Raw genomic sequence first — 13408 nt, forward strand, 5'->3', positions numbered from 1 at the left:
AATATTCCTGAGTACTGACATAGTTTTTTGAAGCCTAGCGTCTTCAGGGCCTTTTTCACTGTCAGTTTGTTGACTCTTATTTTCATAGGGTTTTTCACGGATTGCAGACAGCAGCCTTCCTGTCCTTTCCTATCTAGTTAGCTTGGGCCCCGTCTTTGCTCAGTCTATCTTTCTGTCTGTGTTAGTGTTCTTTCTTCTTGCTTCACCGTCATTATATGTTGGTGGCTGCCTTTTGCTTTGGGGTCTGCGCTGGGGCAGTTTAGATTTCCCTTTCTGTCTTTAGGCTATATAGTCCTCCGGCTGTGATCGAGGGGTCTAGGGCATCGTAGGAACCCCCCACGGCTACTGCTAGTTGTGTTGATAGGTTCAGGGGTCTGCAATCCGATAGCTGCCAACTTCTCTGGTTTTCTGGACTTATCTAGCATTTCTCTTTTTGCCTCCTACGGTGACTCATTCATAACACGTTTGCGTTGTTTCTGCGCATGTGTTCGATGTTTCCAATGCTTTTCCAGTAGAGTTTCCTTGACACCAGACACCCAATGGGCATGTCTCATGGGATTTCGATACATAGACACACTGCACTGATGAAATCCTCGTCTTTTGCTGCTGTATCCAGCTGCAGATGGATATTAGCTTGCAGAGCTTCATTGTTAATCTTGATTTGCAATTGAAATTGGGTGTTGCCTTTGCTGTGGCTTGTGAAGAAGAAATAAGAAGAGAAAGACGGAGAAGTTGTCGTCGTCGCTATTGGCAACATCCCATTGTTGAAGTCCGAGAGAGCCGTGGAGCCTACCACTCATTGTACACAGGGCTGCGTAAAAACCTGCAAAAGTTTTCCGACCACATGAGGATTTCGGAACGGAGCTTTGATGACTTGCTGCAACATGTCCGAGATCCTTCACCAGGCAGGACACAAAACTGCGTCGAGCAATTCATGCGGAGGAATGCATGTTGGTGACCCAGAGGTACGTAATTTTGAAAAACAAACATGCCGTTAGTATTATTAGTTGAAAAGCCATGTACTTTTTTTTTTTTTTGGCTACCGGAGAGACCTTATCATGTATACTGTTGTGAATTCTCTTTCTGGGATCCCACTGGTGTTACTGAAGGTAGTGGAGCTAGTCAGATTGACAGAGGCTTTGCCACCTGATAATGATGATGACGATTGGAGATCTGGGGTTTCTGAATGGTGTATTTAAGACAGCTGACTTCCTTCAATCCCTGCTGGTGATTTTCTTCCTGTGCCTTCTGAGGTCTGATGTCTCCTGCTCTGTTCCTGCATGGTTCAGCTAAGTGGTTCATTTGCTAATCTTTTTGCATTTGATCTGGTTTTGTCTATCTCTGCTTTGTGCGGGTCAGCTTGCTCCTGCTGGGGCTGTGCTGGATCATCGCCCATATGTTACTGTGTCAGTTTGTTCTGTCCCCTGTTATATTGGTCTCTTTTTGCTTTGCTTTCAGTATATACCAGAGTGCTGATATAGTGGGGGCGAAGTCGTGTGACGTCAGTGTTTTTTGTGCATCAGACGTATTGGATTTTTCAGGTTTTTTTGTGTGATTGCAGACAGTGTCTTTCCTTTCCTGTCCTGTCTAGTCAGTTTGGGCCACATCATTTGCTCAGTCTATTTTCCTGCCTGCGTTTGTGTTTTCATCTTGTCTCACCGACAATATATGTTTGGGGGCTGTCTATTCCTTTGGGGTCTGATTCGGGGCAGTTTAGATTTCACCTTTCTTGCTTTAGGCTGAGTTAGTTCTCCAGCTGTGCCGAGGCGTCTAGGGCATCGTAAGTATGCTCCACAGCTACTGCTAGTTTTATGGATAGGATCAGGGTTCTGCAATCCGCATAGTTTCCAACCTCTCTGGTTTTTTGGTGGCTTAGCCTGGTCCTGCTATCCTCGGTGACCCATTCATAACGGTATACGTTTTCAATTCCGGATTGGAGTGTCCACCCTTTCTGGGATTGTTGGAGACACCTGCTGTGCTTTATGTGACATTCTGCATGAAGAATTCCTCCCCCAACCCACAACTGAACTGTGGCTGGAAAATGATGCAAAATTCCAGTACATTTGTAATTTTCCAAACTGTGTGGGGGCTGTGGACAGCAAACACATTCAGATTATGAAACATGCAGGAAGTGGATCCGAGTATTTCAATTACAAAAATACTTTTCTATTGTTCTTATGGCGATTGCAGATGCTGAATGTCGATTTGTCGCCGTTGATGTTGGCTCATTTGTACGAGGAAATGACTCAATTTTCCACAGCCACGACCTCTTCCGAACACTGAGGGGACCGCCAGTGCTGGCTGTTGTGGTTGGAGATGAGGCCTTTCAAATGTGTGCCAACCTCATAAAACCATACTCGAGTCGGGCCTTAAATTTCCCCAAAAGGATTTTCAACTATCGACTGACAAGGGCACAAAGAACTGTGAAGTGTGCCTTTGGTTTGCTGGCATCTAAATGGTGCATTTGGGGAACACCAATCAATCTAAAAACTGAGGCAATTGATGATTTGGTCAAAGAATGCGTGTTATGCACAATTACATCCTTGCAAAAGATCGACAACCACTTGATGAACCTGTTGCTTCCACTTTGCAGGATTACCGTGATCACCCTCTGAGGACTACAGTGGAAATTGCTCAGTTGAGGGATAAGTTTGCTGCTTCCTTTGTTTTGGATATTGGACATGTGGCATGACAAGACAAAATGGTTTAATACGAAAAAAGAAAATACAGTCAGCTCACCGCTATGTAGAGTCTGTCAGCCAACGCCTGGCACGATTCCAAGTGAGCAAACATGAAATGAGCAGGAAGGAAGGATCTAGCGATGTTGGTAACAGTTAAAAATTAGCTTAATTTCTTTTCAAATAAAATATGGAAAATGGCACATATTGCGGCGCGCGGCGGTGGAACGGGGACAGGTGAATATCACCAGTGCCGGGGGCCTAAGCCAGCGGCGACACCGGCACATGTCCCACATAGCGCGCTGGTGTCCCTGCCTGCTCAGGTCACAGGCACCTGGCCCCCAGAGACAAGAGGTGAGTATGTCATTTTCTCTTTTTTTTTTTTTTTTTTTAATAATAGCAGCGGCAGCAGCATATGGGGGTCTTTATCTATGGAGCATCTTCTTGGGCCACCATTAACCCTTGTGCAGCAATATATGGGGGGTATTTATCTATGGAGCATCTTCTTGGGCCACCATTAACCCTTGTGCAGCACCACCCTCGGCTTATACTCGAGTAAATAAGTTTTCCCAGTTGTGGCAAAATTAGGGGTCTTGACTTGTACTCAGGTCGGCTTATACTCGAGTATATATGGTACTCGAGTATAAGCCAACCCGAGTACAAGTCAAGACCCCTAATTTTGCCACAAAAAACTGGGAAAACTTATTGACTCGAGTCCTAATGTCCTAATTGCTAAGTCCTAATGTCCAGTATATATTATACTCAGTAGGGAAACCTACTGGATATTTATATTAAACACAAGAATGCCATTTGGTCTTAATACCAGACAAGATCTCATTAGATATTATTAGTTCACATTACAATTAAATGGTACTAAATATTTCTTCCCCTTTCATTTTCCTTTTTTTGCTGCTTGTTTTTAATTGGTATTTTTTATTCATTTTTTCCTTTTTTTTTTTTTTCTTTTGTATAACCAGGATTTAAATATTTAAATTCATGTTGATCGGTTGTCTAATGATTTCTTGTGATAACTATTTAATTGATTGCATTCTGGGGTTAGATCTTGACAAAGACTTTTTCAGTCGAAACGCGTCGATCTGTTCACATGTGCGATATACCCGACAATATGTGCCATTTAACATGTTTTATTTGAAATGGAATAAAAGCTATTTTTTAACTGTTACCAACATTGCTGGATCCTTCCTTCCTGCTGATAGGATTTAATACACTTGTAAGTAAATGTACCTTTAATGTTTGCTGACTTTACTACTAATAAAACACCTCCAGTGAAACACCCTTTAATACTTCACTCAACAATACAATACACACGTGTGTGTTTTCATATAAAGAGACTAAGAAAACACAGGCATTGTGGAAACAAAATCAAAATTTTATTTACCATCAACAAACAACTGTTTATTTTCCATTAACCAACATTTGGGTTTATGTTCGGGGTCTGTGTGACAGTGAGATATTGTGAACCTTAGTGGTGTTGTGCTGTGATGATTGGGTGGTAGTTGATGATGAAGGGGTTACAGGAGAAGGGGCAATAAATTGCAAAATTGGCTCATGGATGGGGCTGGACACATTGGGAGTAGATGACACATTAGGATTAGAATCTTGGGAAGGGATAGAGAGATTGGAAGGGAGAGACGCAAGGGATGGTAGTGACATATTTGACAACAGAGACACATTATTAGGTGAGGGTGGAGGTGGTGGGTCCAATTTTGGCTGACTTTTTTTGCTTCGGGTCTTCTTTTTCCTGTGCTGAGCAGAGTCACTAGTGGGAGTCTGTTTTTTAAAAATACTTCTGTGTTTCTTGCTTGGCTGAGTGGAGTGGTGGTCTCTTTTGCAGTGTGCTGGCGTGGTACTGGACTGGGCAGTGTGGTGGACGTTGAAGGCTGCATGGCTGCCGCAGTCAGTTGCATGGTGGAAGTTGAAGGCTGCTGCACTCGGCTGCGTGGTGGAAGTTGAAAGCTGCATGGCTGCTGCACTCGGCTGCGTGGTGTAGATGGGTACTGTAGGAACAGTCCTAATGTCCAGCGGTGGTGGTGGATAGGTCACTTGCGCTGTCATCAGTTGTTGAGCAGACGGGTATCCAAATCCTTGAGATGTTTGGAAAGGTGCTGGAGGATTCTACCACTGCTGCTGTGCTGGCCCTTTTTGACCTGTAGGAAACGAAGTTTGTGCCTGCTGCTGATATCGGGACTGCTGCAATGCCTGGTTGTAAGCAGCCTGGCAGGCCTGCATCACATTCAGCTGGCGATCAGGCGGTAGGTTTTCCGACACGCACCGCTCTATTGATGAAAAAAAATGTTGCGCCGGTCTCTGAAGGTCGGCTTCCAGGTGGTCAAGGCGTCTGTGGACTTCCTGGAAAAGTGTGTTCACCTGAGTGAACCCATTATCCAGTCTTTCTAAAACCGCCTTCAGACCATCCTGGAAGATTGAGCCTAAGTGAAGAATCACGGGCATGACTAGCCTCTCCCAGGCCCGCTGACGAGAATACCCCACAAAACCATTGGCAGAGGGTTAGGAGAGGGGAAAACCAGATCGACCGGCTGCCTGTTCCCCAGCCTGTGAATCCAGCCTGGTTGCTCCAACGCTGGTGGATGATTGGGATTGGGCCTGTTCATTGGCTGGTCGATGAGAGGCCGATCCAGGTTGTGTTGTGCTGCACCAGGTTCTGTGTGGAAAATAAATGAAAAACATTAGTGAAAAAAATTATATTGTTTATATGATTGTAATACAACATACAAGATATTCACGTTCGCTGACTAAGCGCAGGCCTCAGAAACAACAGTAGATGATGGTATATATTTTCTGAGCTTTGCAGCAGCACCACTTTGAACCAGAATCTCCTCTCTCATGTCCTTATTGAAATGATCCTTCATCGAACGCCAATGGACTTTTCTCTTCACTGTGAAGGTGTAATAAAAGGAAATAATTAATTGTAAAACAATGCACCTGTATTACCAAGTTCACTGCCGCGTCACACCACATTGCAATACTTACGAAAATCCTTTCTGTCATGTGACGTGGCATGGTTCCAATCAGCCAGCAACGATATTGCCACTTCTTCCCAGAGTCATCGAATCACTGCTGAGTCAGAATGATTACTATCATGGGGGTCCCACAACACTGCTTGCTCTTGCATAGAGTGAATGAGTTGGTTGTTATCAATCTCTGGTTTGCCTTCCTCACATTGTGGAACCTATAGATCAAATAAAAAAAAGAAACTGAAAACAAATTCAATTACAACTCTGATAATGAAAAGACTACTTACAACCCCACCTTTCCTCCTCAGAAACGTGAGGCCGACGACCCTGGGAAGATTCATTTCCTCTCGACTGCTGTTCCCCACTGGAAGGTACCTGTAAAGAAAATACATGATTTACCACATGTATAGTATTGCGAGTCAATACATACCAATCAGTATATCAAATCTGATTACATAATCAGTGTCATGTCCACCCTGGAAAGCTTCACTGGAGGATAAGTTGGAATAGCAGGCAGCAGTCAAGTGAAACACTACAGAAAAGAACAGAGAAGAAAAATTAAACTTGTTAAGAGCCAAACACAACCCAAAAAAAAAAAAAAATAAATAAAAATCACAATGGACACCAATACTTACATTTCTGTCAGTAGTCAAACAGCGCAGCTGTTAGGCAGCACAGAACAGGGACAGCAGCACAGCATTGGGACAACAGCACAGCATCGGGATGGAGAAATCCTGGACAGGAGAAATGAGGGTCAGCACCACAGCACCAGAACTGACAAATCCTGGACAGGAGAACAGAAGGGCCAATACCACACCACCGGGATGGAGAAATCCTGGACAGGAAAAGCAAGCCACAACAGTAGTCCAGGACCGGAGCAGCAACCAGTCTACAAGGAACAGAAAAAAAAATATTACAGACTGCAGAGGCAGACAGACATTTTCAAAGCTTCTGTACTTACATAGACAGTCTTGTGCTCACATCCAAAGTCTGAAGAGTAATGGCCTTGCGGTGTCCACACTTCCTTTTATGCAGCTGGCAATTAGCATGTTTTGAAATAATTTCCTAGACCTGCTCATTCTGAAGTACACATGCGTTTCGATCGCATGCGTACACATGTCCTTGCATACTAATGCGTTCCCATAGACAGTAATGCGTTGTTTTGACGCACTCATCCGCATGCGCATGACTGCACATAATTGACGCCTAAAAAATGCAACGTGTTGCATTCGCCGGACACCGACGCACACCGCAGAATGACGCATGCATACACAACCCCATGCGAACTGATGCAAACGCATGTCCCTGCGTACACAATGTTAAATATAGGTACGCGTGACGCATGCGGATCTTACGCTGCACACAGATACGCTAATGTGAAACCTGCCTCAGTGACAGGAGAATTTGACAGGTTGACAGTCATGGGTGGAGCTCCACCCGCAGCAGTTACAAGCATATGCAGCTTGCAAGCAATGCAGCTTTTATATTCATTCATTACTTGCTTGAATACAAAAGGTAAGCCAGTCTATTTATTTTTCTAAAGTACATGTTGAATTCCTGAAATAACACGGTAAAAAGTAGAGAAAATTATAAGGCCTGATTTCCAATTTTCAGTCATAAAAACTGCAATGAAAAGCAATCAAAACGTATCTACCCTAAAACGGTATCAATGAGAATGCAAATGCAAGCTCATCATACAAGACTTCGCTCAGCTCCAGCAATATAAAAAATGAGAACATTACACGTCTTGCAAAATAATGACACCCTGAAAATTTTTTGCTGTACCAATTTCCGATTTTTCTTTTTTTCACGATTTAAGCAAAAAAAAAAAATACAATTTTTTTTTTATCACTGTAATTGTACTGACGTGGAAAATCATTTTGTCAGGTTATTTTACAGCACAGTTGATTAGTCAACAGTGAAGAAGATATAACTGTTTAATGTTACCCAATGTTAGGCCATATTCAGACACTTTACATTGAAAACATGCAACCAACAAGTGATTTTTTTTTCTCTAAAGTTTGATTTATTATTGATTATATTTTATGTTTGGTCTATGGTGGCAACATTTTCCGCTTCTTATTTCAGACATTTCCATCAATGTCCCCTTTTCAGTATGTCTGATGCAGCAGGATAATCTGTGTGGCCTTCAGAGCAAGTTTAGGGTTTTTGTATCCGTAATTACTAGTTCAGTGTTATTCAGACTCCTAATTAAAAGTAATGGCAACATAAGCCTTATCTTCACATTTCTTATTGATTGTTCCTAATGTCTGAAAACTGGCTAATTCATTTTAAATATGAATGATGCTTAATTGATTTTATTGTGGTGGCTATCCACAGGAGGAGTCCTAGATTACGGCATGTCATTAGGAAGCCGCAGCATTCATCTGCTGACAATCTAATAAATGAAATGACTTATGTGACAGAGACAGAAGATGTGTTCTACATTTACAAAGGCTCCCCAACTTCGAAAGAAAGTGATTGTGAATTTTTTCAGAACCAGAGCCCGCAGAGGTAAGAGAAGCTTGTGTTTTATGCCTTTCAATCATTCCCAACTTGCAGAAGCTTTTTGATGTAAATATAGTAACATAGTTATTAAGGTTGAAGGAAGACTTTAAGTCTATCTAGTTCAACCCATATCCTATCCTAACCTGCCCTAACATGTTGATCCAGAGGAAGGCAAAAAAAAACCCATGTGGCAAACAGTAAGCTTCACATTGGGGAAAAAAATTCCTTCCCGACTCCACATACGGCAATCAGACTAGCTCCCTGGATCAACGCAATATTAAGGAAACTAGTGTATATACCCTGTAATATTATACTTTTCAAGAAAGGCATCCAGTCCCTTCTTAAATTTTAGTAAGGAATCACTCATTACAACATCATATGGCAGAGAGTTCCATAGTCTCACTGCTCTTACAGTAAAGAATCCGCATCTGTGATTATGCTTAAACCATCTTTCCTCCAGACGTAGAGGATGCCCCCTTGTCCCCATCACAGGTCTAAGGCTGTGTGCCCATGTGGCGCCCCTGAGGCTCAGTCGCCACAGAGGTACTGCACCTCCTCCCGAGGTGTGGTATCCCACTATCCAGGTAAGGTGGAAGCTCCCAACCACACTCCAACACCTGCACCCCACACCACAAAGTAGTGTAGTAAAGCACCTTCGACAGCTCCCTGCTTGGAGTGTAGCAAAGCACCCATTGGTGGCTCCCTGCTTGGAACACGAAACGTGAAGGGAGGTGGGTGGAGTTAGATTACATTACAAAGAGTGGGAAGAGTTTAGGACAACAGTCAGTAGTCAGTTGATTAGAGAGCTGGAGAGAAGAAGATCCCCGGAGAGAGGGATAGATGGATGAAAGTGCTGCAGCAGATTCCAGTGACCTGGGTCTGCTGGCACGGGAAAGGAAGAGAGAGAGCAACATAGACTGAAAGCCTGATTCTCCATAGAAAGAAAGGATTAGAACGGAACGTGAGGAGTAAAAGAGAACAGAGGACGTAGGTTAGAGGAGAACCCTTCCTAGAAGTTCTAAGCACAAGGCCAGGGCCCGGTCCCCGAGGTTGTATGGATACTAATGGTCCTGCAGCAGACACCGGAGGAATAGAAGTAGTGACCACTTTATTCCCACGCAAGACTTGGGGGCACAACAGCAACTGGATAGTGAGCCGGGACTTAGTAGCAAGGAGTCCCCGAAGCAGGCTACAGCGGTCTGCCGTACAAATAGAGTTCATAGGAACATCAGACAGGAGGAACTCCAGTGTAACTCCGTACTAGGAGTACTTCATCTAAAGGCGCTATAGAGGAGATGTTCAGAAAGGCACATGTTGGCGGGGTGTTCGAAAGGAGTATTCCATCTGGCCTGTAGGTTGACTAAGTTCCTGACCCGGAGGACATGGCACGGAGGCAGGCACCTGTTTGCACAGCAGACTGTGAGTAAAGCTTTGGAACTGCATGCTCTGGTGTCCTCCACTTATTCCTGCGCCAAAACACCCGGCACTGCTACATCTTGGTGCTCGACATTGCCTCACCTACGCCTTCCCTTGGCCTCTACATCTACACTGCCCTGGGACTACAGCTCTACCTGTGGAGGGCTACAACATCATTGCTGCACTACACCATCTGTCCCAGAGGATCAGTCTGCAGCGTCGGCTTAACACCTCCCTTGCTGAACACCACAGGTGGCGTCACGAATCACTTATAAACTTTATTCCCAACTTAACCCCTTTTACATGGGCACCCAGAGCCACGGACCGGGTCACCGCTGCTGTGACATTCCCATCTGAGAGACCGGCCCGGTACCAAGTACCCCACAGCCCTGGGAGGGCGACCTACCCACGCAGCATTTTTTTTTAAGCATTTTTGCAGCGCTTTTAGACAAGCGATTCTGCTGTAGAAACGCTAAAGAAAAGCATCCAATTGATTTTTAATGAAAAACGCACATGTTGTTCCAATGGTGCGTTTTTAACCGCTTCGGAATCACTTAGCGGTTAAAAACGCATGTTCATTAATTTTGCGGAATCGCATACCATCAATTATATGGGCGAAAACGCTTAGGAAAACGCATGCAAAAACGCTTGACAAACACTAACAAAAGCGCGTCAAAAAACGCATGCGTTTTCCCGGGAGCAGGGTGTGCGATTCTGCTCAGGTTTATTCTACGTGGGCACATAGCCTAAAAAGATCATTAGAAAGGTGTTTGTACTGTCCCCGCATATATTTATATATTGTAATAAAATCACCCCTAAACCTTCGATTTTCCAAACTAAATAACCCCAAGTGTAATAGCCTGTTTTGGTATTGCGGACCCCCAGTTCCCTAATAACATTGGTCGCTCTTCTCTGCACCCGCTCCAGTTCAGCTATGTCTTTCTTTTACACCGGAGACCAGAACTGTACACAGTATTCTAAGTGTGGTCGCACTAGTGACTCATATAGAGGTAAAATTATGTTCTCCTCATGAGCATCTATGCCTCTTTTAATGCATCCCATTATTTTATATGCCTTTGCAGCAGCTGCCTAACACTGGCCACTAAATGTGAGTTTGTCGTCCACCCATACACCCAGGTCTTTTTCAGTGACAGTTTTGCTCATTGTTTTACAAATAAGCACAGAATTATACATCTTGTTCGTTCTACCCAAGTGCATGACCTTACATTTATCCCCATTAAAGCTCATTTGCTATTTATCAGCCCAAGCTTCTAGTTTACATAAATCCTCCTGTAATATAAAATTATCCTCCTCTGTATTGATTACCCTGCAGTTTAGTGTCATCTGCAAATATTGAAATTCTGCTCTATGCCCCCTACAAGGTTATTAATATTTTAAAAAGCAGGCCCAATACTGACCCCTGTGATATCCCACTGCTGACTGTGACCCAGTCCGAGTGTGCTCCATTAATAACCACCCTTTGTTTCCTATCCCTGAGCCAGCTCTTAACCCACTTGCACATATTTTCCCCTATCCCCATTGTTCTCATTTTATGTATCAACCTTTTGTGTGGCACCGTATCAAAAGCTTTTGAAAAGTCCATATACACCACGTCCACTGCATTTCCTTGGTCCAGTCCGGAACGTACCTCTTCATAAAAGCTTATCAGATTAGTCTGACCGGAACGGCCCCTTGTAAACCCATGTTGATATTGGGTCATGAGGTTATTCTTCTTCAAATACTCCAGTATAGTATCTCTTAGAAAACCCTCCAGTATTTTACCCACAATTGAGGATAAACTTATTGGCCTATAATTTCCAAGTTCAGTTTTTGTCCCCTTTTTGAATATTGGCACCACATTTGCCATACGCCAGTCCTATGGTACAGACCCTGTTATTATGGAATCTTTAAAGATTCAAAATAATGATCTAAGACTGTACTTAATTCCTGCAGTACTCGGGGTGTATCCCCTCCGGGCCCAGGGATTTGTCAATTTTAGTGATTTTTAGACGCTGCCGTACTTCCTGCTGGCTTAAGCAGGTGACAATTTTATCCCTGATCATGTTATCCGTCATGGGATTTTCTTGTGTAAATACTGTTGAAAAAAAGTAATTTAGCATATTGGCTTTTTCCTCATCAAATGAAAAAAACTACACACCATGATATCCAGATTCATGTGGCAAAGAAAGAAATCTAGAATTTCACAAAAAATGTTTTTCCACAGAAGATCAGGTGTATCATTACTGAACTTCACACTTTACTTCAAGTCTGCACAAATAGCACAATTAACAAATATATGCTCATACAATAACAAACCAAGATGGGTTCTCTTAGAATCATTTCTTACTAAACCATTTTTGTTACCTGGTCCAATGAGGTCTACAGAGAAACTCACACAGGGTTTAAATATTACAGCACATTTTACAGCCCATTCTCTAGTTCTCTGGGGGAAGGCGAGATTTAAATTTAAATTGCAATCTGTCCCTTCTCCACTGATTTCCATTCTTCATAACCCAATGTTTTTACCTGGCCTTGACTCACACCTTTTCTCGTGGTGGATATTAAAGGGGATCTCTACACTAAAACACCTCTGCTCTCCATTCAATATATTACTAGATAGACAAGAGTTCATTCGGAAATATGACCCTCTGGTCAGAGAGATCATGCGCATAAATCAAGTTCTCCATTTTGCTAAATAAATTCTTCCAAATAAAAACCCTCTCTGTGTTTCAAGATTTGAACAAAAATGTATAAATGATCCAATGAGAAGGGGAACAATATCTTAGCTATATTCAATTATTACCTCCCCATGATGAGAAAAAATTAAAATACATGGTATAATGGGAGGAGGAAATGGGATTCGTTTTGTCGATGAAGGAATGGAGACATTGCTGTGATATATTGTCAAAAGGCAGCCACCAATCATCCCTCGTGGAGACCTCATTGATGGTTCTTCATAGAACATATCTTGTTCCGACTAAACTCCATAGCATTTTCCCAAATATCTCTGCGGAGTGCTTTCGAGGATGTAAGGCTACTTTCACACTTGTGTTTTTTTGCGCTGCGCACCGTGCGCAGTGCAAACACAAATAAAAAGCGCATTGTGCGGTTTTGTGCGTTTTTCTGCGTTTTTTCCTCGTTTTTTTGCGCTGATGTGCGCATTACCATGCGCACATCAGCGCACCCATGGACTATAATGGGTGGTTGGGTGAAAAAAAAACTCATTGCATGCGCATGCGTTTTTTGGGGGCAAGTCGGACGCTCAAAAAATGCAACAGAGTGCATTTTGTGCGCCCGAGCGCACACTACAAAAAAACGCATGCGCATAGAAACGCGTACAAACGCATGTGTATGCGCACCCATGTTAAGAATAGGGGAAATAAAGCATCCGTTTTTTTGCGCAAAAAAACGCAAGTGTGAAACCAGCCTTATTTACCAGGAGATATGAAACACATTTGGTGGACCTGCCCAGCTGTTTCGGATCTCTGGCAAAGGGCGAAACTCTTAGTGGATCAAATGTTCGTCGGAACAATTCATTTAGACCCCACTATTTTTCTTTTGGGAGCAAAACACCCGAGATTCTCTAATAGTCTTCACAAATTAGTAAACTTCCTTTTTATTGCCACCAAGATCCACATTGTGGTAAAATGGAAATCTCCTTAATATTCGATATTGTTAGTTTAGGAGAGGATGAATAATATTATGTTATATGAACGCATGGAGACTACCAGAAATGACATGTGGGACTCCTTTTTTTAACATTTCCATGGATGAAATTAGTGTCGAACATACAATTGGACCAGGCTCTGC

The 13408-nt window shown here is 43.0% G+C and overlaps 1 protein-coding gene across 5 annotated transcripts in view; it reads left to right on the top strand.

The window, feature by feature from the left end:
• Positions 1–13408, top strand: part of PTPN3 (protein tyrosine phosphatase non-receptor type 3) — a 442179-nt gene that overhangs the window by 320751 nt on the left and 108020 nt on the right. For all 5 annotated transcript variants that reach the window (XM_073587741.1, XM_073587742.1, XM_073587740.1 and 2 more), the window contains one exon: positions 8015–8188. In XM_073587741.1, the coding sequence (XP_073443842.1) occupies positions 8015–8188 (174 nt within the window). The remainder of the gene's footprint in view (positions 1–8014; positions 8189–13408) is intronic.

This window comes from Dendrobates tinctorius, unplaced genomic scaffold (genome assembly GCF_039654945.1).
Source record: "Dendrobates tinctorius isolate UK_male_01 unplaced genomic scaffold, ASM3965494v1 ptg000102l, whole genome shotgun sequence".
NCBI classification, from domain to species: domain Eukaryota; kingdom Metazoa; phylum Chordata; class Amphibia; order Anura; family Dendrobatidae; genus Dendrobates; species Dendrobates tinctorius.